The 24962-nt window shown below is 40.9% G+C and overlaps 2 protein-coding genes across 2 annotated transcripts; both read left to right on the top strand.

Annotated features, from left to right (window-relative positions):
* The first annotated feature begins 3744 nt into the window (after window positions 1–3744).
* LOC311113763 (E3 SUMO-protein ligase CBX4-like) lies at window positions 3745–10698 on the top strand. Its single transcript, XM_084157073.1, has 5 exons — window positions 3745–4009; window positions 4194–4237; window positions 4704–4769; window positions 6754–6820; window positions 7560–10698. Exons 1-5 carry the CDS (start codon window positions 3941–3943, stop codon window positions 9006–9008), a joined length of 1695 nt encoding a protein of 564 aa, XP_084013199.1. The 5' UTR covers window positions 3745–3940; the 3' UTR covers window positions 9009–10698.
* Window positions 10699–21104: 10406 nt separating this feature from the next.
* On the top strand, window positions 21105–24962 carry cbx8b (chromobox homolog 8b). The gene is made up of 5 exons (XM_084157026.1): window positions 21105–21290; window positions 21389–21432; window positions 21657–21722; window positions 21869–21935; window positions 23180–24962. The coding sequence occupies exons 1-5, from the start codon at window positions 21222–21224 to the stop codon at window positions 24041–24043; spliced, it is 1110 nt and encodes a 369-aa protein (XP_084013152.1). The 5' UTR covers window positions 21105–21221; the 3' UTR covers window positions 24044–24962.

Genomic DNA, 24962 nt, shown 5'->3' with positions numbered 1-24962 from the left:
GCACATCCCTTCAAACAGATTCATACATGCAGCAACGATTCCCTTCAAAGCCCCTGACCCGAATGCCCTCCTCTCTTTGTACCTACCCTGCACCATCCCCTACCCCTGTTCTGAGGGCTATCATTTCCATTTCTGACCAACCATGTCCCCTATCCTTCCCATTGGTTAGCATAATTCACCTTTCGCTCTCTCCCATACCTAATGTATGTCATTGGACCCGTTAATGTAGACTTGTTTTGGTGTCCATAATGTGGGCCAATGTAAATGTAATGACTGTCTGTTTCTCAAAAGCCGTTCCAGAGCCCCAGCTGTTTCAGAGCTAGCACACCTGATTCAACGTTAATAAACACAATAATAAAACCTATGGAATTCTAACAATATAATATGGCTATTAAACCAGAATAGAAAAACCTGTATGGTTCTACAAAGAACCTTTGAGATGATTGAGAAAGGTTCTTTATAAAACCATTCTCCATAAAGTTTCTATAAAGAACCATAAAAAAAATAGTTCTATATAGCCCCAAAAAGGGTTCTAACCAAAGTGGAATCCTTTCTTGGTGCTATATAGAACATTTATTTAATGGTTCTTTATAGAACCTTAGGAAATGGTTCTTTATAGCACCATACAGGTTCCAATTAGAACCTTATGAGCATGGTTCTTTATAGAACCTTCAAAAAAAAGGTTGGTTACAAGCCAAAGAACCCTTATTTGGCACAGTATATAACCATTTGTTTTTAGTGTGTATGTTTAATTTTGTTCATTCATTTTGTTCAATACATTTAGTTGAAAACCCATTTGACATATGTAGGCTATGAAGTACATGACAGGGGTTCAATTAGTTGTTTTTATAAAAGCCTGATGTATATAATAGAGGATTTACTTGAAAGGAGGGCATATCACACTACAAGTCTTCTCAAATTCTTTATACAATCTGGCTGTTCATCCCAACAACCATGGCAACTGTAGCCTAAATGAAATAGATCACTCAGTCCATTGTAACCTATTTGGTATACCTTGTGCTATCAGGAACATAAGACAAATGAATTACTTTGAAAGCCCTTTATGCAAACTGTAATTTAAAGTTAAGAGAAAATTGTGTAGGCTATTTGCAGTCTCATGTGTGGTCATCATTCCATGTAAGAATGGAAATGTCCAATAAAACATTGAACCTGCGTTTCACCAAGGTTTATTATAGTGAGATGAATCATGCGTTATCTCTGTGGGTTAGAGGTTCATCAGTGATGACTTCATAAGAAATGCCCCTAATAAACATCGAATTACTGTAGTTTTGGATTGACTGGTTTCAGTTATGACATGATGTAGGCCTAGTCTATGATATAATTGTTCCTCTGATTTGCCATTTAGTTCCCTTTGCTGGAATTTTTTGTAAGTGACATTGAGCTTTCAGTTGCTGAAAGGGTCAGTTCATATGTCGGGGTTATTCTCCGAACTGAATGAGCATCGTATTGTTGGAGTTCACATGGACATGATAACATATTAATAGGACTGCACGTGCATCACGTTCCCTTGAACCTTTGAAACATGTGCCATGCGCAAATTGAAAGACAGTGAAATGGAAATTGTGTGGTGGTGTCCATTTTTATCATTCCAACCACATCCATTGTTAAATCTTTAACTGATATGGCTCATAAATTGTAATATTACGCATAGCCTATACAAGACAGGTGATACGACCATAACAGACTTTTGGTGACATACAAATATACTTTTTCCATGGGCATATCAAGGGTCAGGTAAAATTGGAGAATACTGTATCTACTAAAATAGATGGCAAAACTTCGTTTCAACCACGCAAATGGTTTTCATCAAAATAAGTATATTTGAGTGTTGTGGCCCTTGCAGTCAACCATATACCTAATTATTACGAAGAAGATTGCGAATGTTATAGAATTGCTGTTTTATTGTGACCGCTCAAAGCTTGCTGCTCGAGCCACAATGACAATGAAACATGGCATCATAGCCGACGTCTTTTGCTTTGTGGTCTTTCCTTTGAACCTACTAAAAATAATGAATGTTTTGATAGCCAGCGTGAGAATGGTAGTGATTTTGTGCGCAAATACTCTTGTGAATCTGGTCGTTCAACTAGTTCATTTGATATTTCTCTGGCGTTTTGAGCTCATTGCCTTATAAGGAAAGGAAGTCGTGCCTGTCTGCAATAGGCTGAACATTGCCGCCTGCATGAACTGTTCTGCTTTAACCCTTGCGCTGCTGAATTTTATTTACGTTTAAAATGATACTCGACGCTTGCGCCTTTATACCTAAAAAATATAACGAAATAACAATATAACGAAATACCAATACTTTTACAATGTGTAAGGCTTATACAATGTAACAGATCATTTGACAAGCCAAATCTACGTGCGCGCGCGCGCGTGTGTGTGTACATCCGTGCGTGTGCGGCAACTATAGCCTACTTGTCAACACGTCCAACATGTTTTCATGTTTCAAAGAGACAGCGGGCATAAGATACACACGAACCACCACCAGCGGCAATAACTGTGCTGTTGTAAGGTGCAAAAAAAGCAAACACACATCCTGTTGGCTTTTCTATGTGCCAGAGGTAGGCCCATGTCTCTCTCGCCCAAATGATAATGCAGCGGCTGGTGCCGGTCAGAGTCGGATGGCAGAAATAAACGCGGTGGAAGAAATGCCAACGGGGTTTAAGACCAACTGATGTGACCTACATATCTCTGACACAACCACGGGCCATTGATGTGCAGAGAAAATTCACTAGATGCCCCATACCGCGACACTGGTTCTCTAAAATGGCTTTACTTATGACCTTGTATTAAGAAGGACAGATAATATGGATGGAAAGGGTAGATATTTATGGAAAATGCCTACCAGCACGACGCATCCTTGCTTAGCCATTGGGTATGGTAGCCAAGTCACTAAGGGGAATAGCAAAGCTCACATTTATGGATATTCTTTCAAAGATCCCTGTGTGAAGTCTTTGGAAAACGATCATAAATAACCTGGGAAATCCATATTACAGTTCACAATCATATGAGGGTAATGATGGTTATTATTAGTAGAATGTGTAAATTAGATAGGGGAGTGATTAATACAATCTTCTATAGCTTAATTAGCTGCACATAATGTTTCATTGTGCATATTGTTTCAGTGTGTGTAATGTTTCTTTTCTATAGGGGGTTAAATGCTTAAGGTACCATTTATTGATCTGTATCATTCAGTTATGGGCTACATTTGGCCTACCATATCCATAATGAACTGTTGCATATATTTATTTTGGAGTGAGACACCAAAGTTGCATTTCAGTAGGCCTATTGATGATGATATGACATTCACTTAATTTATCCATCGGTCTCAGCCTTTAAGGAAACCAGGGGTCTGTCCTTTAGAAATATCCAGCATACCCTTGTGAAAACGCTAATGAATACATGAACAAATAGACTACATTGATTAAAATAGATCAAAGGAAATTGTCATTGAGCATAGGCAATGGTAACCTTGATTCCTTTTTTCATGATGTGGATGACATGCTTAAAAGGCAATAATTGCGTAAAAGGCAAATATTCAGTTACAATTCCCAATTTGACATATCATAACACAATATTATACTTTTCATAGCACCCTCTTGCAGTTACATTTCACCCTACATATCCATGGGCTGAAGCATGAAACCGCTCCAGCCCCCAAAAGCGCCTCCTCCTCCTGACGTCACATCAATGGCTCTTTGCATTAACTGTTTTCTGCAGCCCCTTCTCGTGTGCAAAGCAAAACGTATCGCACTGCCACTGCCAACGAATTCCGACTAGAGTGAGAGGGAAAGAGAGGGAAGATCGGAGTGAAGGGAAATCTCCCGTATCAATTTGAACGACGGAAAAACAGCACAAAAGCGGGCAGGGTGACATTTTCTACAGCCATTGGAAGAGAAACCTTCCCCTTGCATCGCAAATGGAGCTACCCGCCGCGGGAGAGCACGTCTTTGCGGTGGAAAGCATCGAGAAGAAGCGGAATCGAAAGGTTTGAAAACACTTCAAATATATGATTGCTCAATATCCACAAACAGGTTTCTTTGATGTCGCTATGCAATATATTGCGTAATTGATGGAAGTAAATTATGTTGTTGTGTTTTTGCAGATAGCCTATAATTTCAAAGAACCGCTTATAATCAAATTAACCAATATGTTCTCTCATCTCCGTACAGGGGAGGATGGAATACCTAGTCAAGTGGCGAGGATGGTCTCCAAAGTAAGTTAGCTTTTAAAATACTATAGCATACTTTAGTACTACCTTAGTAATGCAATTTAATATTTAAAGTTTTCAAGTGTGTTTGTGTGTGCGTCTGTGTGTGTGGCGCGTGCGTCTTTGCGCTCGTTGAAGTCAATGTTTGATTCGATCGATGGCGCTTAGGATGCCATCACTAATTTATGTATGTTAAGGAGATATTAAGGTAACGTGGGGTAACTACTTTATTACACATTTATCAATAATATGCATAATGTTTATGTTTTGACATAGGCCTATTTGGTCAAGACTGACTGCTAACTGTTAACAGCTAAACTGATTACAGAAGTTGCCTAGCTTCTGTCTGCAACCAAGCGGATTACGGCCACATTTGATATATGGTTGTAGTTGTAGTTTGGTTGATAGAAGGCGACCTCTGTTGATATTAATGTATCTCTCTCTCTCTCTCTCCTACTTTCTGTCTTAATAGATATAACACGTGGGAACCAGAAGAAAACATTCTCGACCCGCGACTGCTTGACGCTTTCCAAAACAGGTGAGCTTGACAGACTCGATTTGACGTGCCGACCATGTGTTGTCAATAGGGGTGGGGGGCGCTGCTCTGTGCGTGTGCGTTTGTCTGTGCATGTGCGCGCATAGCGCACCACTAGCGCACCACTAGCGCACCACTTCTATCTCGTGGTGTGCGTAAAATGTAGGCAATTTTTCTATGGCAATGTTCAAACTTTTCAAAGCCCTAAAAAGAACATGATGCAATCACAAGTTTTTTTTTTTTTTTTTTTTTGTTTTTTTTTACATCTCAGTACATTTTTACATTTTAGTCATTTAGGAGCTGCTCTTATCCAGAGCGACTTACAGTTAGTGAGTGCATACATTATTTTTCACACTGGCCCCCGTGGGAATTGAACCCACAACCCTGGCGTTGCAAAAGCCATGCTCTACCAACTGAGCTACATCCCTGCCGGCCATTTCCTCCCCTACCCTGGACGACGCTGGGCCAATTATGCGCCGTCCCATGGGTTTCCAACAGAGCCTGGATTCGAACCAGGATCTCTAGTGGCACAGCTAGCACTGCGATGCAGTGCCTTAGACCACAGTAGGCCTATAATAGCAGTAGGCCTACACAGTGACCACACAAATCTGATTGAAAACATTTAGGAAAGATTGCGTATTACTGGGTAACAGTTACAATTTCGTAGTCGACCATTTTGGACATTGAATTGTCCCTATGTGATATTCTTAGGCCTATAATAATAGATTAATTTATTTTAATTTGCTCATACCACAATAGGCTATCATCTTTCACAGGCTATATGTAGACACCAGTGCCAAATATTCCTTCACTGCATGCTTTGTCTTGTCCCCCATCCCCGCTTCATCTCCCCATGTATTGGATGAGGAAGGCATGGTGAACAGGGAGGGGGCGGAACAAAATAAGCTTAATTATCAACATTAGATAGACAAAAAGCGCCCTAGGCTTCTAGTGATAGGCGATATCACTGTAACAACCGTAGAAGCATCCGCTTGAAGACGCCCGTGTGCCTTTTCAAGATGCCTGGACAGGCGTTACTGTTAACCGGTAATTGCTAAACCTCCCGTGGGGTTTTTCAGGACGTGAACGCACAACTACAACTGCACTATGGCGCAAAAACCATGCAGTGACTCGGCCTGTCGTCGGGTTTACTGTCATTCTCTCACACCAGCTTGTAAAAGAGACAGGTCACTCAGTAGGGAAAATGTTGACGGAGGGTGGTGTCTGTTTTCGCCATTATCTCTGTCTCTAAATGGGAGAGTTTTTATTGTAGCTAATTGCGTGACTCTCCAGGGAGCCTCACCGGGCAGAGTACCAGGCTATGAAAATATACTGAGTCGCCACCGTAATTAGATGTGCGGGGATTGACATCAGTACTCATTGGGTATTGAATTACTGCTCTTGAGAAAGGCATGGAAAATAGTGGGCTATAGGAAAATTATCCTATCCACCAGTTACATAGTCTATAGATGTGTAGTTCATTCAGGCCCTGAATTTATTCCATCCTTAAATGGATTGAATGTTGAACTAGAAAACTATTAATTCCATGTAGAAATTATTTTGGAGAAATGCAGATTTAGTGAGGCCTAAACCATACCATATTTGACAGCTAAGTAATGAGAAGGACGCCTGTAGCCTGTAGGCCCTACACTACATAAAGCATGAGATTTGTAATTCATGTCCCATGGGTTCAGTTAGAGGATCTAGTGGTAAACATGGTGATATGACTGAGGGGTATTCCACTGATATTTCATGTCACCAATTAGGATTAAATGGTGCATGGGATTTTCCCATAAATGACTGCATTGCATTACTGTATTTCATCATTGTTATTACCATCATCATTGCATTGTCATTAGCAACCCCCATAACAAATCAGGCCCCTTTCAATAAGGTTTGAAATATCAATGAAATATCTCCCCCGCCGCCTAATTGTGTTACATTATGTTGTTAACTGCTATATAATGGTGTTTTCTGTCTTTCACAGGGAGAGATATGAGCAGCTTATGGGATATCGCAAAAGAGGGCCAAAGCCAAAGCACCTGATGAGCCAGGTGAGTCTTCACATATTTTGGAGTGGACAATTAACTCCTTGATTACTATACATTTGATCAAATAAATGATACTATAAGAGATTTTGAGTACATTTTTGCCATCCACCACTAAGACCAACACATTCCTTAATTGAGATGGGCTTTATAAGATTTCTAAGTCCTTTATAAGACTACAGAATGGATGTTAAAATCTGATCATATTTTAAAGCAGGAGTATGATAATAGGAATTACTGTCATATAGATTAGGGGCACATGCTGTTGATAGGATAGGGATAGACTGGGTAGATTAGGTCTCCAAAATTTATTCAATCCTAAAGCAGTGACTGAAAAGTAAATCTAGACATCAATCACAAATACAAAGGGAAAAAGGAACCCCCTCTAGGTAGTGTTTGTTCCTCTCAGGACGGTGTTGGTGGTAACACATATGATGAAGTCAGTGATGGGGCACAAAGCAGCCTATGGCATTCCTCAGAGCTTTGGTCACAGCGGCTAGAGGAGCCACTCTGAAATGTCACTCTGATGGCCAGGAGGGTAAAATATGTATGAAAGGCCTTCACAGAACTAAACACAAGTTTAGAACTAAACCCAAGTTTAGGGCTCAGGACTCACTCAAAGGTCATCTAGAGGACACCATTTGATGATAGCATTTTCTAACCTTCATTACAGAGAGAAAGTCAGTCAGATGGTCCTGTCAACAAGTCCGCTCTATCTGTTAACTGACAGCTGTGTTTTTCTCAGGTCCCGTCCTTCGCCCGGAGATCCAGCGTCCTCTCAGGCCTTCAGGAGACCACCCTGGACGAGGACAACCGCCAGAAAGTGGACCCCATCCAGACACTGCGCTCGCAGACCCAGCAGTACCAGCTGAACAGCAAGAAGCACCACCAGTACCAGCCCCTGCTGGCCAAGGAGAGGGAGGCCGAGCAGCAGGCCAACGGAAAGAAGAAGCTCTACTACCAGCTCAACAGCAAGAAACATCACCACTACCAGCCTGACCCCAAGATGTACGACAGCACCCAGTGCCTAAAGCCCAGGGAGGCCACCAAACCTCCGGAACTGCCCACCAACCACGGCTGGAACCTGCCTCCCGCGCTGCAGCAGAAGTGGGTCCGGGACAAGGACTCTGGCTGCCTGAGCAAAGTCAAGGATATTACCATGGAGCTAAAGAAGCTTCCGGCTCACCTCAACGGCCACAGTGGCGAATCGGAGCAGAGCAAGGCCACGGCCAAAGAGGACGCACCGCTGCTGAAGGCCAACGGTGTCAGCGACAGCAAACTGAAGATCGTCAAGAACAAAAACAAGAACGGACGCATCGTCATTGTCATGAGCAAGTACATGGAGAATGGTATGCAGGCAGCGAGGATTAAAAACGGAGATGTGGAAACCCTTGACAAACCGCAGCCGGACAAAGATGATGATGCTGCAGGAAATCACCTTGAAAAGATGAGACTCGTCCAGAAACTGGGTCTCACCAACGGATTCACGAAAGACTGCAACAAAGATGTTAAGTTACACGTCCCCAACTCAGGATCTAACGGATCTAACGTATTTAAGTGTCCTGCTGAGAAGGTCGACTCACCCAAAATGGAGCTTAGTGCGACAGATCAGGATAAACATTTCAATGTCAGGGGTCAAAAGGAGGCTACAGAGGATCAGCCCCTGCAGCTGACCACCAAACCTAACCTTGCCCCTTGGCCCTTTGAGATGAGGGTTCATAGGAGGACTCAGCCAGGAAACGGCTCCTCTCCAGCCCTCAAACGTCACCTTTCGGAGGCAGACAAGGGCGAGGACCGGGGTGGCTGTAAACGGTTTCTAAACTCCCGGAGTATCAGTGCACCCTGCACTGTGTCCTCACCAACTCAGAGCAACTCCATGGACCAAAATGGCCACCATAGCCACAATGGCCACCAGGACTATGACTTCCTGGAGTCTAACCAGGACGAGCCCATGGACCTCAGCTGTGTGAGGTCCAGAGGGGAGGCTCCAGTTCCCACAGAGACACAGGTGGCTCCTTCTGCTGAGGAGGAGAAGGCTGCAGAACAGACAAAACCGCCATTGGCTATCACAACAGAACAGACTGTGGAGGGGGAGCCTTTTCCTTCATTCAAGCCTTTCCTTGGGAATATAGTCATCACGGATATTACAACAAACTGTCTCACGGTGACATTTAAGGAATACGTTACAGTGTAACGAAGCTGAAAAAGACGATCTGAGGATGAGGGATTAACAGAAACTGTGTGAATATGTACAAATATATGTTGGAACATATGGGTATTTTCAGATGTTTGAATGTAAATAAGAGCCCTTACAGTTTGTATTTAGTGGGGTTGAGATTAATTTTGTTTCGGGTTCCCAACCCTTCTATTATTTGTATGTACGTAGTTTTGGCTATCATTCTCTAAATGAGACCAAGAGTTTTTGTCATACCTTATGATGTAAGCTTTTTCTAATTGAGTTACAAACTACTTTAGTACATGCTATTTTGACAAATGGTATCAGGGCTCAGTGAAAAAGCACTTACTCATGTAAATAGTTATTTACTTTTTATAAAGGCTTTATATCCATTTTGCTTTACAGTCTTTGTTTCAGGTCTATATATTGAGAAAGAAAAAGTCTATATATTGATTATTGGTAAATGACACCCTCTTTCAGTTTATTTGCCTGTGTGTGGTGTGTGTGCACGCAAGTGAATACGTGTATCTGTGCGTACATGTGTAATGAGGTTGCAAAATGATGGGCCGTGTGTGTGTGCGCACGTATGTGTGTGTGTGTTTGCAAGATGGAGAGATTCAAACTAGGAAGATAGAAGTCCGTTGCTTGGACAGATCATGCCATGTGAGACGACAGGGAGAGCCAAACAAACAGGGCCTCCCAAGTCAAACTGCACAAGTCAATGAAGGACCTTGGAGTTAACATGTACTTTGCACTGTTGTAGGCTGGCTGAGGGGGGTGAATGGCTGCTGTGAAGGGGAAGGCCTTAGCCTCTTATCTGATGGTAACGTTTAGGAAGATAGATATTACTGTTTCAATGATTGTAAATATGTGAAATACCCACTAATATCATTCATTCTCTGTAGGTCTGTAACAATGTGGCATTTTAGATATCAATTCAAGTCCCATTGGCCAAGTTCTTTCTTCAAGACCCATAACATGGATATTATTAATTTGAAAACAATGCTATGTTTATAATTTACCCTATTTATTGTAGCTTTTCACTATTCATGTGAAACATGAAGGGAAGTTTAAAATTATTTATATAGTATTAACTTTAGAAGGTATTGTAGGCCAACTAACAATCACATTCATCCCTGAAGTTGTGTTGAAGTGATGATGAATTCACCTACATATCATATTCAGAATGTAAACAATGGGTGATTAAATCAACATTACACTTAACACAGGTAGTCTTTAATGTTCACTACATTAAAGGAAATGTTAGGCTACTCTTTCATTCACACTGTTTCTTCATTCTCCGTTATGACTACAAGTACAAGTACAGAAGTTATGACTACAAGTACAGAAGCCTATACTAATGCTTATGAGTTTGATAGGCCTATGGCCTTTTGTGGGTTTATAACACTGTTAACTTGAGCCTATAACAGTTTTATAACACCATTAATGTTTCAAAAGCATGCAGTGTATTCATTGCAAGGGCATGGTATATGGTACCCTAGGCTACTCTATAGCCTATACTGGTATCATCAAAAAACGTTCATTCATGGGACCTTCTCAATGTTCTGTTTGAAACCCCTTTCAGCACTTGGTTCTTCAAATATGCATTGTATCTGCTTTAAGAGGGACTTTGTTGTTTATGTGAGCAGACTAAACTGAAAAGGCTTCTTCTGATATGTTTTGCAATAATAAAATTTTAAGAAAGCTATGGGCCGAATCTCTTCTTTATGGGCTATGTGACTATGCATGATCTCATGTTGGGGTGATACGGATCTACATTGTCTCGAGGGTGTCTTCGGGTGAGCAAAAGACGATGAACTGCGGTCTTGCAACACAATCTTGTAGAAACCGCATAACTTGCTTCTTGCACTGACACTCATCACAAGCAGGAGGTTAAAATAGATGCAGTACTAACCTCGCTTCCTGGCCTGCTGCAGGGCTGGCCCTAGCCTTTTCGGGGCCCTAAGCGACATTTTGTTGGGGGGGCCCACCTTGCAGGCAAAACATTTTAGTTGCCTTTTGCCATGTCTTATTCCAATGTAATATGATGAGTGAGAGTGACTAACCAGTGGTGTAAAGTACTTAAGTAAAAATATTTGAAAGTACTACTTAAGTCGTTTTTTTGGGGTATCTGTACTTTACTTGACTATTTATATTTTTGACAACTTTTCCTTTTACTTCATAAAGAAAATTATATACTTTTTACTCCATACATTTTCCTGAACACCCAAAAGTACTCGTTACATTTTGAATGCTTAGCAGGACAGGAAAATTGTCAAATTCACACACTTATCAAGAGAATATCCCTGGACATCCCTACTGCCTCTGATCTGACGGATCACTAAACACATGCTTCGTTTGTAAATCATGTCTGAGTGTTGGAGTGTGCCCCTAGCTATCCGTAAATTAAAATAAACAAGAAAATGATGCCGTCTGGTTTGGAATATGAAATTATTTATACTTTTACTTTTGACACTTAAGTATATTTTAGCAATTACATTTACTTTTGATAGTTAAGTATGTTTCAAACTAAATACTTCTAGACTTTTACTCAAGTAGTATTTTACTAGGTGACTTTCACTTCTACTTCAGTCATTTTCTATTAAGGTATCTTTACTTTTACTCAAGTATGACAACTGGGTACTTTTCCCCCCACTGTGACTAACTAGATTAATGGGGGGGCCCTGGAGGTCAGGGCCCCTGGGCATGTGCCCTGCGTGCCCGGGAAGTAATTTGACCATGGTTACTACAAGTTTAGATACTAGACTAATTCACCAAACAAACAAAAAATGTGGGGGGCTTGGGGGGTGTCGCTTATGCCTAGGGCCGGCCCTGCCTGCTGAATTGAGATGATTTCTTGATGCACAAACGTTAGCAGCATGCTAGACAACTTGGCTCTGTAGACATATGTGTTGGTCACACTCATTATGCAATAGTGCTTTTATTTGTGTCAAAGACATTGGGACAAATGCATGTAGGCCTAAGGACAATCACAGTAACCTAACTGCATACTCTTCTACAATAAGCCCTCCTAGTTTCAGATGACATCTCAACCATGGTCAGTTAAATTTTTTTTATATATATGTTGAAGTACAGTATCTTATCTAATTCCTTATTCCTAGCTGATTAAACTCAACTTTATGGTGAAGGTTGTTTGTGATGAACTCCACCAACTTCACCTATTCACCCAAGGTCAATACTTCAACATTTTTTAAATTATGAAAAGATCCACTGACTGTTTCCTTGTTGGGATTCAATTGGCACATGCACATTTGTGCTGAGTTCCCATCTTAGAGCAACAGCAATGAGCGAACAGTCTGTGGTTGTATTTGATTAACGTTTATTGAAAAAGTATGGATTTCAGCAAACAAATAAAGGCATGCAACTACAGAGGACAAACATAGGTACAAGGTAAGCATTTTATATACATACAGTTGTGGTCAAAAGTTTTAAGAATGACGCAAATATTAATTTTCACTAAGTCTGCTGCCTCAGTTTTTATGATGGCAATTTGCATATACTCCAGAATGTTATGAAGAGTGATCAGATGAATTGCAATTAATTGCAAAGTCCCTCTTTGCCATGAAAATGAACTTAATCCCCAAAAAACATTTCCACTGCATTTCAGCCTTGCCACAAAAGGACCAGCTGACATCATGTCAGTGATTCTCTCGTTAACACAGGTGAGAGTGTTGACGAGGACAAGGCTGGAGATCACTCTGTCATATTGATTGAGTTAGAATAACAGACTGGAAGCTTTAAAAGGAGGGTGGTGCTTGAAATCATTGTTCTTCCTCTGTTAATCATGGTTTCCTGCAAGGAAACACGTGCCGTCATCATTGCTTTGCACAAAAAGGGCTTCACAGGCAAGGATATTGCTGCTAGTAAGATTGCACCTAAATCAACCATTTATCGGATGATCAAGAACTTCAAGGAAAGAGGTTCAATTGTTGTGAAGAAGGCTTCAGGGCGCCCAAGAAAGTCCAGCAAGCGCCAGGACCGTCTCCTAAAGTTGATTCAGCTACGGGATCGGGGCACCACCAGTGCAGAGCTTGCTCAGGAATGGCAGCAGGCAGGTGTGAGTGCATCTGCACGCACAGTGAGGCGAAGACTTTTGGAGGATGGCCTGATGTCAAGAAGGGCAGCGAGGAAGCCACTTCTCTCCAGGAAAAACATCAGGGACAGACTGATATTCTGCAAAAGGTACAGGGATTGGACTGCTGAGGACTGGGGTAAAGTCATTTTCTCTGATGAATCCCCTTTCCGATTGTTTGGGGCATCCGGGAAGAAAGCTTGTCCGGAGAAGACAAGGTGAGCGCTACCATCAGTCCTGTGTCATGCCAACAGTAAAGCATCCTGAGACCATTCATGTGTGGGGTTGCTTCTCAGCCAAGGGAGTGGGCTCACTCACAATTTTGCCTAAGAACACAGCCATGAATAAAGAATGGTACCAACACATCCTCAGAGAGCAACTTCTCCCAACCATCCAATAACAGTTTGGTGACGAACAATGGCTTTTCCAGCATGATGGAGCACCTTGCCATAAGGCAAAAGTGATAACTAAGTGGCTCGGGGAACAAACCATAGACATTTTGGGTCCATGGCCAGGAAACTCCCCAGACCTTATTCCCATTGAGAACTTGTGGTCAATCCTCAAGAGGCGGGCGGACAAACAAAAACCCACAAATTCTGACAAACTCCAAGCATTGATTATGCAAGAATGGGCTGCCTTCAGTCAGGATATGGCCCAGAAGTTAATTGACACCATGCCAGGGCGGATTGCAGATGTCTTGAAAAAGAAGGGTCAACACTGCAAATATTGACTCTTTGCATAAACTTAATGTAATTGTCAATAAAAGCCTTTGACAGTTATGGAATGCTTGTAATTATACTTCAGTATACCATAGTAACATCTGACAAAAATATCTAAAAACACTGAATCAGCTAACTTTGTGAAGACCAATACTTGTGTCATTCTCAAAACTTTTGACCACGACTGTATATATATTTTTTGTATTGACCTTGGGCAATTGGAAGTAGTCAGAGCTGAATTCCACAAAGCCTGGTCTCTACTCAACTCTGTTGGTGGAGTTAATCAGAGACTTCCTTCACCATGGTTAGTCAACTACCTTATTCCAGGGTACAAACCCATAATCCATGGTTGTTGTTCACATGTGAGTAAATTACTGAGTTTCTAGCCTAGGCCTATGAAATCCACCTTGGATGCATATAGTTTCATTCACAACGTGTATGAACCTGTCCAACAAAACTGTTTGTCTATATGCAACTGAAGCAAGAAAGCCTATTTATCAACACACTTAAGGCCAACGAGGCCTTTATCGCCTATGTAGGCTAATTTGCAAGCATATTCATTAGTTTTGTTGCAATCAGGTGGCTCCACGGGCTTGTAGCCTACTTGCAGAAGTTGACACAAGAATCCAAAAATAACCATTCAATGGATGGTATTATTGAAGCATTAAAATTGCTATTGAATAATAGGCTGCAGGCCGATTTCCATCGAGATGATTTACCATGGTGCGTCATTGAACCATTTCTATTGAAGGAAGAAATTGATACTCCTCCTACAATTCTTCATAAATTAACTTAACCTTGGAAACTATGCAGATACAATTAAATCTATAGGCTACGCTCAAATAGCTTACACCTTGTAAGTGGGGGTGACGCAATGTAGCTTATCGGATGTAGGCCTAAGAAGGCTATAGCTATCTATGGCCCTGAAAAATCACATTTTCATAAATCAGTCGATGCCCACAATAATGGGAATTCATAGGGCCAAACAACAATACAGTTGCAAATATCTCGCTCTTCAACTAACCAACTTGATCTGCCTCCCCAAGCCAACTCATCTCCCCTGCCAATCCATTCTGATAAATGATTTTGAAACCTTTTGAAGTTACATGGACACTGTGGTAACAAATTGTCAAAAGCAGGGTATTTAGTTACAACGTTACCTGCAAACCCGGGTTTGTATGGCATGTTTTGTAGGCCTAATCATTTTTCCGAATTGCAGAGATTGCTGCAATGATTTCGCATGCACCTTTGACATTAATTTCTCCCTAAAAGGAAAACTTGTGTCCCTGCCCTTAGGCCTATTTTAACATTTTCGATTACATTTTATTCATTTAGCAGACGCTCTTATCCAGAGCGACTTACAGGAGCAATTAGGGTTAAGTGCCTTGCTCAAGGGCACATCGACAGATTTTTCACCTAGTCGGCTCGGGGATTAGAACCAGCGACCTCTCGGTTACTGGCACAACGCTCTTAACCACTAAGCTACCTGCCGCCCCACAATGGATTAAAGTCCGGTATACTTTTTGGTCCAAATTGTTTGAAGTAAAGCATGTCCTCTCTCTAACATGCACCCACACACACACACGTTTGCTAAATTGCAGATTAGCAGGAAATGTATTTAATACTGGAAAATTATTTCATACTGATTTGGAGTGATGATATTTGTTAGTTATTTTACAATGGCACTGAAAGTTTTCTCATTCATAAATCCATCGGCTGTTGCTGTCTATTTTGTGGTTGTTTATCATGCATTAATTTAATTTATTTTTTACAACTGTTGTCCATATAGCCAATGTTTCTGTGTTCCCTACTGCAAACAAATGTTGACATTTTCGCTTATACGGTATCCTATATAGGCTATGCCCTGCATTTGCCACAATGCTAGGCTATTTTATGTGGAAAATATGACAAATGAGGTCATCCTGTGGCCGATTTATCATCTGTCGTCCCTTATTTGTCATGCAGTTTTTTTAATATAGTAGATTTACAAACGCAACTAGGGACAGTGTAAAGAGTGTGAAGAATTCCAGTTAAATTATCATCAACATGGCGGACTGACTGTAAATAGATTCGTCGCAGCTGCACGGTCGAGAGCAAAAGTTGCGCTTAGCCCCTACGCCTCATTGCAAAACTTCAGGGATGATGTGTCGCAAAAACCCATCGCCTTGATAAACCACAACCGCAGTGCAGAAGCCTTTACTCTCGACCATTTTATTTCATTCCATTGCGGCGGAGCCCCCGAATAAAAACAACTGCTTTCGATACCTTAACGCGCCGACAACGAGAGGGAAAATGGCTGTCTCTTTTAGTCTATCCAGCCTATTTTTTTATCTAGGTTTTTTAAATGGGCGCATGTGACACCACCGAAACTGAAAAATTAAATAAATGAGATATCTTAATGTTATGAAGTTAATATCTGTAGCCTAACTGTCTGGAGATTATAAAGTTAAAAATGTTACCAGCCTGCCAACAAACCCAACCCATTTTGTCAAGTGTTGGCTATGTGGCAACATATTTTATAATAGTGTTCTAATTCAACACCCCTATCCGCGAGAGCACTTGTTTTTTGCAACCAATGTTACTTCATTCCTTTCTCTGTGAATAGATCCTATATTTACATTTTAGTCATTTAGCAGACGCTCTTATCCAGAGCGACTTAACAGTTAAGTGAGTGCATACATTTTCAATGTAGTATATGAATTATATTGTTCTAAATTATGTTTGGAAATTATTTACATTATGAATAGGCTAGTCTATATTTGGTAACGATTTGGGTCTTGTGGATTTAATTAGTTTGTAAATCAAATGAAACTCGGTGGCATTTTGTACAATCGTTTATTTTCACAGATACCTTGGCTGGCCCTATAATTTATACAATTAAGCTCTATCGAAACAAAAAGAAGTTGCCTATGCCTCTTTCTCTCCCTCTGTGCACACATTCCACATCCCTCCTCCTTATCAGCAAGAAGTGTAACCTTGAGTAAACTTTTGTGTTGGCACAATTGTGTGCATGGCAATATGATCTCGGTTATAGGCCTAATGAAAATACCTTGAAGGTTTTGGTTATAGATGTGACGTCCTTTAATGACTAACTGGACGAAAATAAAGGTGACATTTTAATTATGTCCGATGCAAACTGTGACAGATGTTGGCCAAGCTTTTAGACAACTAGCCCCAAGAAGTTGTGTTGTTATGCAAACCTCACAAAAATAGTTAATAAGCGCAGAGGACTTGCAATGCATGATAACTGTGTGTGAGAGAGAGAGAGAGAGAGAGCGAGCGAGAGAGAGAGAGAGGGAGAGAGAGAGAGAGAGAGAGAGAGAGAGAGAGAGAGAGAGTGCGTAAGTGCGCACTTGTGGCAATTATGTGTTCGCGTGCGCTGCATGGGAGAGGATAAATTAAGACGCGTTCTTCCTCTTGCGCGTGATGTCCTTGCCTTTGCGTGATGTTCGTTTTTTGCTTTGCTAAGCACTGGGTAATGGCGGTTGCCCAGATACGAGCGAACCAATAATCTTCTAACAGGTCGACCATGCACCCATATATGGCTGCAACCGCTGCTGTACTGCAGTCACGCCGAGACCAATGCTTACCCCATAAAAGGAGTCCCGCAGCCCGTCTTCCTCCCGTGCAGCGATGCACAAAATGCATTACTGGCATCATGTTTGCTTGTGGAAAAATACAAGAGACAAAATGAAAACCTAATTTTAATGCATATGACGAATAATAACATGAGGGATGGTTCAATAGCCTATCTAGCCGATTTTCTGCATGTCTGCCCTGTACTGCTTCTATCTCAACGGGGATGTTGAGAGCATTTACATTAGGAAATTGCTTGTAATTGACTAGATGTTGATGTGTTTGCATGGGGGCCATCATGGGCCTAATTGATTTCATAACAAACAATGCAATTCACATTTACATTTTAGTAATTTAGCAGACGCTCTTATCCAGAGCGACTTACAGTTAGTGAGTGCATACATATTTTTTCATACTGGTCCCGGTGTGAAACTAACCCACAACTCTGGCGTTGCAAACAACATGCATTGATTGGCAAAGAGGGGGTCCTTTGTTTCAACCCATATCCATTGCAGCCTATCCATTGCAGCCTGTCAGCGCAATATTGCCATTTGCCTATTGTCATTTCCAATGGCTCAAGATTGACCTATAGGCGTCTAATTAAGCAATGAAGAGTCTGTTTCGTGGTTTAGGCATGCGGTCAGCATTTGAGATTTGCTTTGTGTTACAGTCTGTATGGACCTGCATGTCTCTGAGCTTTAGGGTGGTCCACTGAGCCTGACGTTTATTAATTAAAATGGACATGCATGCTACACTGAAACAACCATTAGGCTATCTCAGTTAGGTTGTTCAATTATAGGCCTCCCTCTTCTCTCCATTCCTGTCGATCAATCGAAAAAGGGTGTTTTAGTATTATTTATTTGTCAGGATCAGATTATTTGAAATAGATTCTGGCTGGGTCTTCCAGGGAAACAATGTTATATTTTAGGCCTATACGAGTTTTATCCTAAACTAGTTGTTCACGAGGGCCAAATGATCCCAGAGAGAAAAAGCCTATAGTCTAAGATTAAGGCTTCCGTGATGTTTGCATGCTTTGACAATGCAAACGTATTGAAATGAGACAATGCCAATAACAAAGTTGTAGAAAACTTTGTCGCTCCTCACATGTGCAAATAAACATTGACCCTAATAAAGGCCGACAACTGAGATATATTTTAATCAATATACTTTTTGTCAAATGGTTGTGCGTCCATCTCAACTCATGTGTTGACCTTAACAGCAATATTATCCGATTGATTAGCCTATCTGAAATAGGCCTAAAATTGTTTTATTTATATGAATAGGCATAGATCAACCTAATTAGGAAATCATCATTCATATAAGCCAATATTCTTAAATGGAAGGATGTTTGTGTTAAATGAATGCCTTTTTGTTCGTGTAATTTACTTCATAATGTAGGCCTATAATCTTGTTTGAAAATCAATCTGAACTTTTTGAGTCTGTTTTCTTTAAGGGAACTTGGAGATGAGGTCTGAATTAATGAGAAGTTTCAAGAGGATATGGATATGTTATTGTTAGTCCTCAATTAAAGATATTTGCGAATGATCTGTAGATGTGTGATCAACCAAATAGCTGTCAGATTAAGGAGATCACTTTATTGGTCAATTGCACACAAGGTCTAACACAAAGTCCAACACAAGTCCAACACAAGGTCCAACACAAGGTCCGACACAAGGTCCAACACAAGGTCCAACCGCTTTTAACCCAACCCCTACATAGCCTATAGGCCTACAGGTTTTTTGGAGAGGTGCGGGGGGCGCCACACTGGGCGCCCGGGGAGCTGTTGTTGTAGGGGGTTAAGTGCCTTGCTCAAGGGCACAACGGCAGGCAATGGAATCCAGGATTTGATAGGCCTAAAAGCAACCCTCCGGTTGCCAGCTCACTTCTCGCCAGACTCGGGATTCTAACTAGCAACCCTCCGGTTGCTGGCTCGCTACCTGCCGCCAATCGATTGGTGTTGTGAGTTTAACCTTTAGTTGAATGCAGTGCAAATTAATACATAGACAAATTAATGGAAAGTTTGACAATAGTCCAACACGCGTGACATTATTGAAATTGACCTTTTCCGATCTGACACGTCTTTGTCTGGATGGTGTTCATTTGAATCTGTGCTATAATGCCAAATTAATTTTAATTTTGATAAATAATATTGACATAATAATGATAATAAAGATAATAACAATAATAATAATATTATAATTATTATAATAATAATAATTATTATTAATAATAATAATACAATAAATAAACAATGAAAATAAATATGTAGGCCTATCCAATTAATAATAATGATAAATACAAGGATATTATTATTATTATTTTATCTATTTTGGTCTGACAAACCTGTCTTTCTTTTACATATGGCCTATATATTCCACATACCCCTTCAGTTGTTGCTGTAACGTGGATAAACGAAGTAGGCCTAGCTGACTGATTTATGCTGTGTAAACAACAGGATGGTGTGATTTATTACACATGTGTATAATTATTTGAGCAGATTGTAGTGAAAGTAAGCTAATTCTTTAAAGCACCTATTTCAAGTCAGCGACCACATTTTCCATGACTGAATGATTAGAGACCGCAACGGACGTGATTTTATGCTTAATTGTAAGTGACGGATTCGTGGAAATTATAGACCTAAATATATCCCTTGTTGAGCGGTTGTGTTATGATCACTTGATGTTGTGAGTTTAAAATATTTTGCCTAAATTAGGCCCATGCATAGGCATACAAGCTCTATTCTAAGCTTTTGTTTTTCCATATGAAGCCTAGCCCTACTCAATTAATTAGGCTACATAGGCCTACTTCCATACCCTAACTCAAACAATAGGCCAATTTCTGTTTCGCTCAACTTTTTGGTAGGCTATAATTACATTATTTTCCCGATTAGTCTAAAGTTTATGTTCAGTTAATTCATTTTGTTTGAGGTCCTACCTAACAGTTTAATGGCAATAGCCTACTCAAACACTTTAACGGCTATAAATTAGGTAAAGACTTATGACTAGGCTAAAGGTGCAATGTGTTCTCTGATCCCCACATTTAGACATCTTCGATTGTGTTAGTTGAATGGAGTCAAAGGTGTATGGAAACTGTAGCTTAGGTTGAAACGAATAGCCTACTGAATGGAGACTATAATTGACAGCATTTATAGCGAGAGAAAGAAAGAAAAAACAAAAACACCCATGACGCTGCTTGTAGGGATCAATAGAACTGGAAATGAGGATAAACTATTGCACATATATGTGATCTATAGCCTATGTTCTATTTAGACATAGGACATTTCCCTTAGGCCTATATTGTATCCTAGTCTCCTCATACAATTTACCTTACCATGACTGTAGGCTATTGATTAGGAGCACTTTAAACTGAAATCTTGTGTGACAGTTCAGCTGATACCTGAAATGTGCACACGTCCAATCTGCATTCCTTCACCTCTTTAGCGTATTACATTTGAGGAACGTTGCTCCCATTGTTCATTTATTTTCATTCTGCACATGTTCTGCGTTTAATATCTGGCGACATATGTTTTTAAAGATCCCCGAATAATCCGAGTAATTGATCCACCGCGCTAAAGCCACCATTTTCCCCTCAAGAATTGTCATAAGTGGACGCTCCGCCTACTCACTTAGCAACCGCGGGCACATAGCAACGGCTAAACCAATGGGCTTTCTCTAAATGGTTCCACCGAATGCGGTTCCTAGGCAACACATGAATTTTTTTGATGACGTCTTTTCTGTGCAGGAGTATTATGGGCTGTCTGGAATTCACTCCGCGAGACAGGAGAAAAAAATATCTAGCGTTCACCACCAAGCTTTAGCTAACGGTAGCTGGATTGAAGTAAACATGGAGCTGTCTGCAGTTGGGGAACGGGTTTTCGCTGCCGAATCTATCATCAAACGGCGAATAAGGAGAGTATGTGAAACACATTTTCCTAACATGCATAATCTATTTTCACGCGCCACTGCTGTTCCCTAACGAAGCGTTCTTTTTCTATTTCTGATGACATGCAGGGTCGAATGGAATACCTTGTGAAATGGAAGGGCTGGTCACCGAAGTAAGTTGCGTTGAATTCAATGCTAGCGAACCTTGCTTCTAAATGGATGTTGCTGGCTGCTAACTGTCGTTCGCTTGCTTGCTAGCTAGGTGGCATCTGCTAGTGACAAAGTCAGCGCAGCACGCTGGCAGTGTTAGCAAGCTAGCTAACGATAGCCCGTATCTATGCTTGCTTTACCAATGTGGTGGAAAATGAACCCCTGTCAATTGTATTTTTCTCCATAGATTTAGCACTTGGGAACCGGAGGAAAATATCTTGGACTCCCGCCTCTTCGTCGCTTTCGAAGAGAGGTAAATTGTATGGATATGGCCTGTTCATGTTGTACATTCATTGCATGCAATGTTAGCAGCACAGCAAAATAAAATGCATCCGTCAGGCAAGTCGCCTATTGCACTTCGCTCTCTTGATACTCAAAATGGGTGTCTTGCTGTTTCAGGGAGCGCGAAAGGGAACTCTTTGGGCCCAAAAAGAGAGGACCGAAACCGAAGACATTCCTGGTTAAGGTAGCTATGTTGATATGCATGCATGCATTGTTGAAAATAATCCATCCAACACGCAATGATACTGTGGAATCTACTGAATTTTGGGCTGCATGGTTGGACACGATTTCTAGCATGTGGCATGTAAACATACCACAGTCTCCACCCACTATGTATCCACAGGGTCTTCATCTGGTTAATATATAGCTGTTGTTGCACTGACACGTAAATATGCAAGTTTGAAGGATCCACATGTCAAGTTTTCCCATGAGAATCACCTTTTGTGTACCGGTATTAAGGCAAAATAATATTTCGTGCTGGATGTGTATTTGTGGAGGTGTGAATGTGTATTTAGGGAAATTAGTTAGTTAGGCTAGTGCTAATGGACCTCAAATAGTAAAAAAAAAAAAAAACGAATTGAACCGAATCATGGTAAATTGGTTGGATTGGCAGGTAGCCAAATTGATCAATACACATGCCAGGTTAATTGTTTACAATTTGAAATGAACTCAATGTAGGCCTACACGTGTGACATAAAATGTGCTTATAAAAGCGAGGGTTAATCTATTCTGGCGTGCATCGATCATTCTGCAGGGTTAGAAGTTATGACGTTTTGACGTGTAATCATCAGTAAAGCAATCGTTATAGCTAATATCAAAAGTTTGCATGAGACTGGTTTTATAATGAAATCTTAAAATCTGAAGACGTCATCAAACGAATGCACCAGTCTTTTCAGGAGAGCTGACCATGAAAATTGCTTAATATACCAGCAGTTTATTTAGAATGCAGGTTCTCTCCAAGGCCTGTAAATAGCTGTTTTCAAACTGCGCTGAAAAGACATATATAACAAGTAACTATTGTGAAAATATAAAAATGCTAACGAACTGGTGTAGCCTGTAAATTCTTCAGGGGATATTATGCCAAGTGAAGATTTTGTCTACTGTCTTCCTTTATCATTTTGTACATGTATTGTTACAATTTTACTCCTTGTTATAACATTGTTTTGCTAATTGCAAGTGCATATTATTGATTAAGCCATTATAAAGCTGCTGGCATACTCTTATTATATATCTGTAATGACAAATAAAGAGTATCCTCAACTGACATTTTAAATCCGTCTTTATAAAAGAGAACATTATACCCACTGAAATTGGAGAGGTGGAAAAACATTGCCCATATTGCCATCGTCAATAGACTACTTTCAATGTTCCATCTTTGTTGTTGATAAGTTCAAAAGTGGTTCTTCTCTGGTTTCCTTCCCCGTTTAGGCTGAAGCTAAAGCTAAATCGTACGAGTTCAGGAGCGAAGCGGTCCGCGGGATACGCGTCACCTACCCGACACCAGAGCCTGTCATCTCCCCCAGAGCCAGAGAGGGGCTGAGGGCCGTGGTCCCCACCATCTTCCCACCCAGCACTGTCAACAGGGGCGAGAGTGTGCGGGTCAGGCCCTCAGAACCGGTCCGAGAGCACCGTCCACCAGTCCTCCAGAGGCCCCCAGGCCCCGATGGCTTTGTGATTGTCCCCAAGAAGAGAGGGCCCAAACCCAAGCTGCGATTTAAGGACAATCCCTTCAACGCTCCTCCCGCCGCCCCAGAGCCTCCCAAGAGGAGGGCAGAGGAGCAGGCAACATACGGCCCACTCAAACTGGCCAAGCTGGGCCTGTCCGGTGGTGAAGAGAGGGGGTCTGAGATGAGGGTGATTAAACTAGCCCACAGGCACCAGGAGGAGCTGGGTGGTTATCCCCACAAGCAGATGAGGCCCGTACCTAGCGGGAGCACACAGCAGCACTACAGCCCAGACAGGGGCTTGTTGCACTCACACAGAATAGGCTCTGACTCCCAGGCCTGCAGGACTAAAGAGTTCCCCTCAAATTACTTATCCCCTACACACCTAAAGCACCTATCCAAAAAGAACGTGCATCAACCCAGCGAAGAGCTTCCACAGAGGGGGAAGCCTTCCCTCATCGCCAAAATCCCTGTGTCCCGGCTCCTGGGCCAAATGGACGAGGTGACTTGGAAGCCTTGCTTGAACAACGTGGAGAAGGTTCTGGTGACTGATGTGACCACAAACCTTTTGACAGTGACTATCCGTGAGAGTAGCACAGATCAAGGATTCTTCAAAGATAAAAGATGATTTCCTCTCATTTCAATTCTCTTCAGCTCTTGTCTCTCTCTGTCAATCCTGTATCAAATTATTTGGAAAAGTCCATACTTTATAGTGTCATTTATCATTCAGAGTTTTTATGTAATGTATAAAAGCAAATTACAGGATTGTATGTGCAGATGTATATATAATATAGTCGGAAGTCTATTAAATGTAATGACCAAATTAAAGGAAGTCCATTGAAGTTATTCACCACCCATAGGCTATTTGAAAGAGTTGCATGCCTTGTGTACAGCATTTACTTCTTTCCAAATAGCTTTTAGTTTTCAACAATCCGCTTTTAAACTAACAATATACTTTGTCAGACAGGCTATATTTATGTCAAGCTAGTACCATTTAAATGTTAGAGGTATAATGTGGGCGCATTTGTAATTTGATTTCACGTGTCAATGAGAAATCAATATGGAGAAATCCTAGGCCAACTATTTGTTCCTGGTCATGCCATTTCAATTTGAGGTGTATTCATTTCAATTTGAGGTGTATTCATTTCAATTTGAGGTGTATTCATTTCAATTTGAGGTGTATTCATTTCAAAGGTTTATCAAGCACTTTTTGGAAGGATTAATAAAAAGTGAATCAAATCTATGTCTTGTTGACATACATGTCCTCTATAAGAGTTTATATAACTGTTACAATGCTATAGGCCAGTAGTTGTGCAGATGTAGGTCTTGCTTCCAGATTTGATAAGCTGTTAATAAAAATGGGAAAGGTGCTTGATGTTTATGACGCTGTCTTTGTCGAGGACTATATTGAAATATTATACATAAGGTCTTTACGTTGACATCTGTGTTGGACATATAAATAAAATGCTTTCGATGTAACAGGATGATCACAACCTGATGTCACAGTTTGCTTTTGAGATGCTTTCCAGTAAACTTGTTGCAATTTT

The sequence above is a fragment of the Coregonus lavaretus genome, assembly GCF_964263955.1.
Source record: "Coregonus lavaretus genome assembly, chromosome: 40".
In the NCBI taxonomy this organism is placed as follows: Eukaryota; Metazoa; Chordata; class Actinopteri; order Salmoniformes; family Salmonidae; genus Coregonus; species Coregonus lavaretus.
This window is presented reverse-complemented; position numbering and strand designations above follow the sequence as displayed.

Excerpts from the sequence above, each read along its gene's own strand:
- LOC311113763 (XM_084157073.1), top strand. The coding sequence starts at position 3,941 with ATGGAGCTACCCGCCGCGGGAGAGCACGTCTTTGCGGTGGAAAGCATC. Across the intron at positions 4,010-4,193 it reads AGAAGAAGCGGAATCGAAAG|GGGAGGATGGAATACCTAGT; the intron begins GTTTGAAAACAC and ends ATCTCCGTACAG. Across the intron at positions 4,770-6,753 it reads CTTGACGCTTTCCAAAACAG|GGAGAGATATGAGCAGCTTA; the intron begins GTGAGCTTGACA and ends TGTCTTTCACAG.
- cbx8b (XM_084157026.1), top strand. The coding sequence starts at position 21,222 with ATGGAGCTGTCTGCAGTTGGGGAACGGGTTTTCGCTGCCGAATCTATC. Across the intron at positions 21,291-21,388 it reads TCAAACGGCGAATAAGGAGA|GGTCGAATGGAATACCTTGT; the intron begins GTATGTGAAACA and ends GATGACATGCAG. Across the intron at positions 21,936-23,179 it reads CGAAGACATTCCTGGTTAAG|GCTGAAGCTAAAGCTAAATC; the intron begins GTAGCTATGTTG and ends TTCCCCGTTTAG.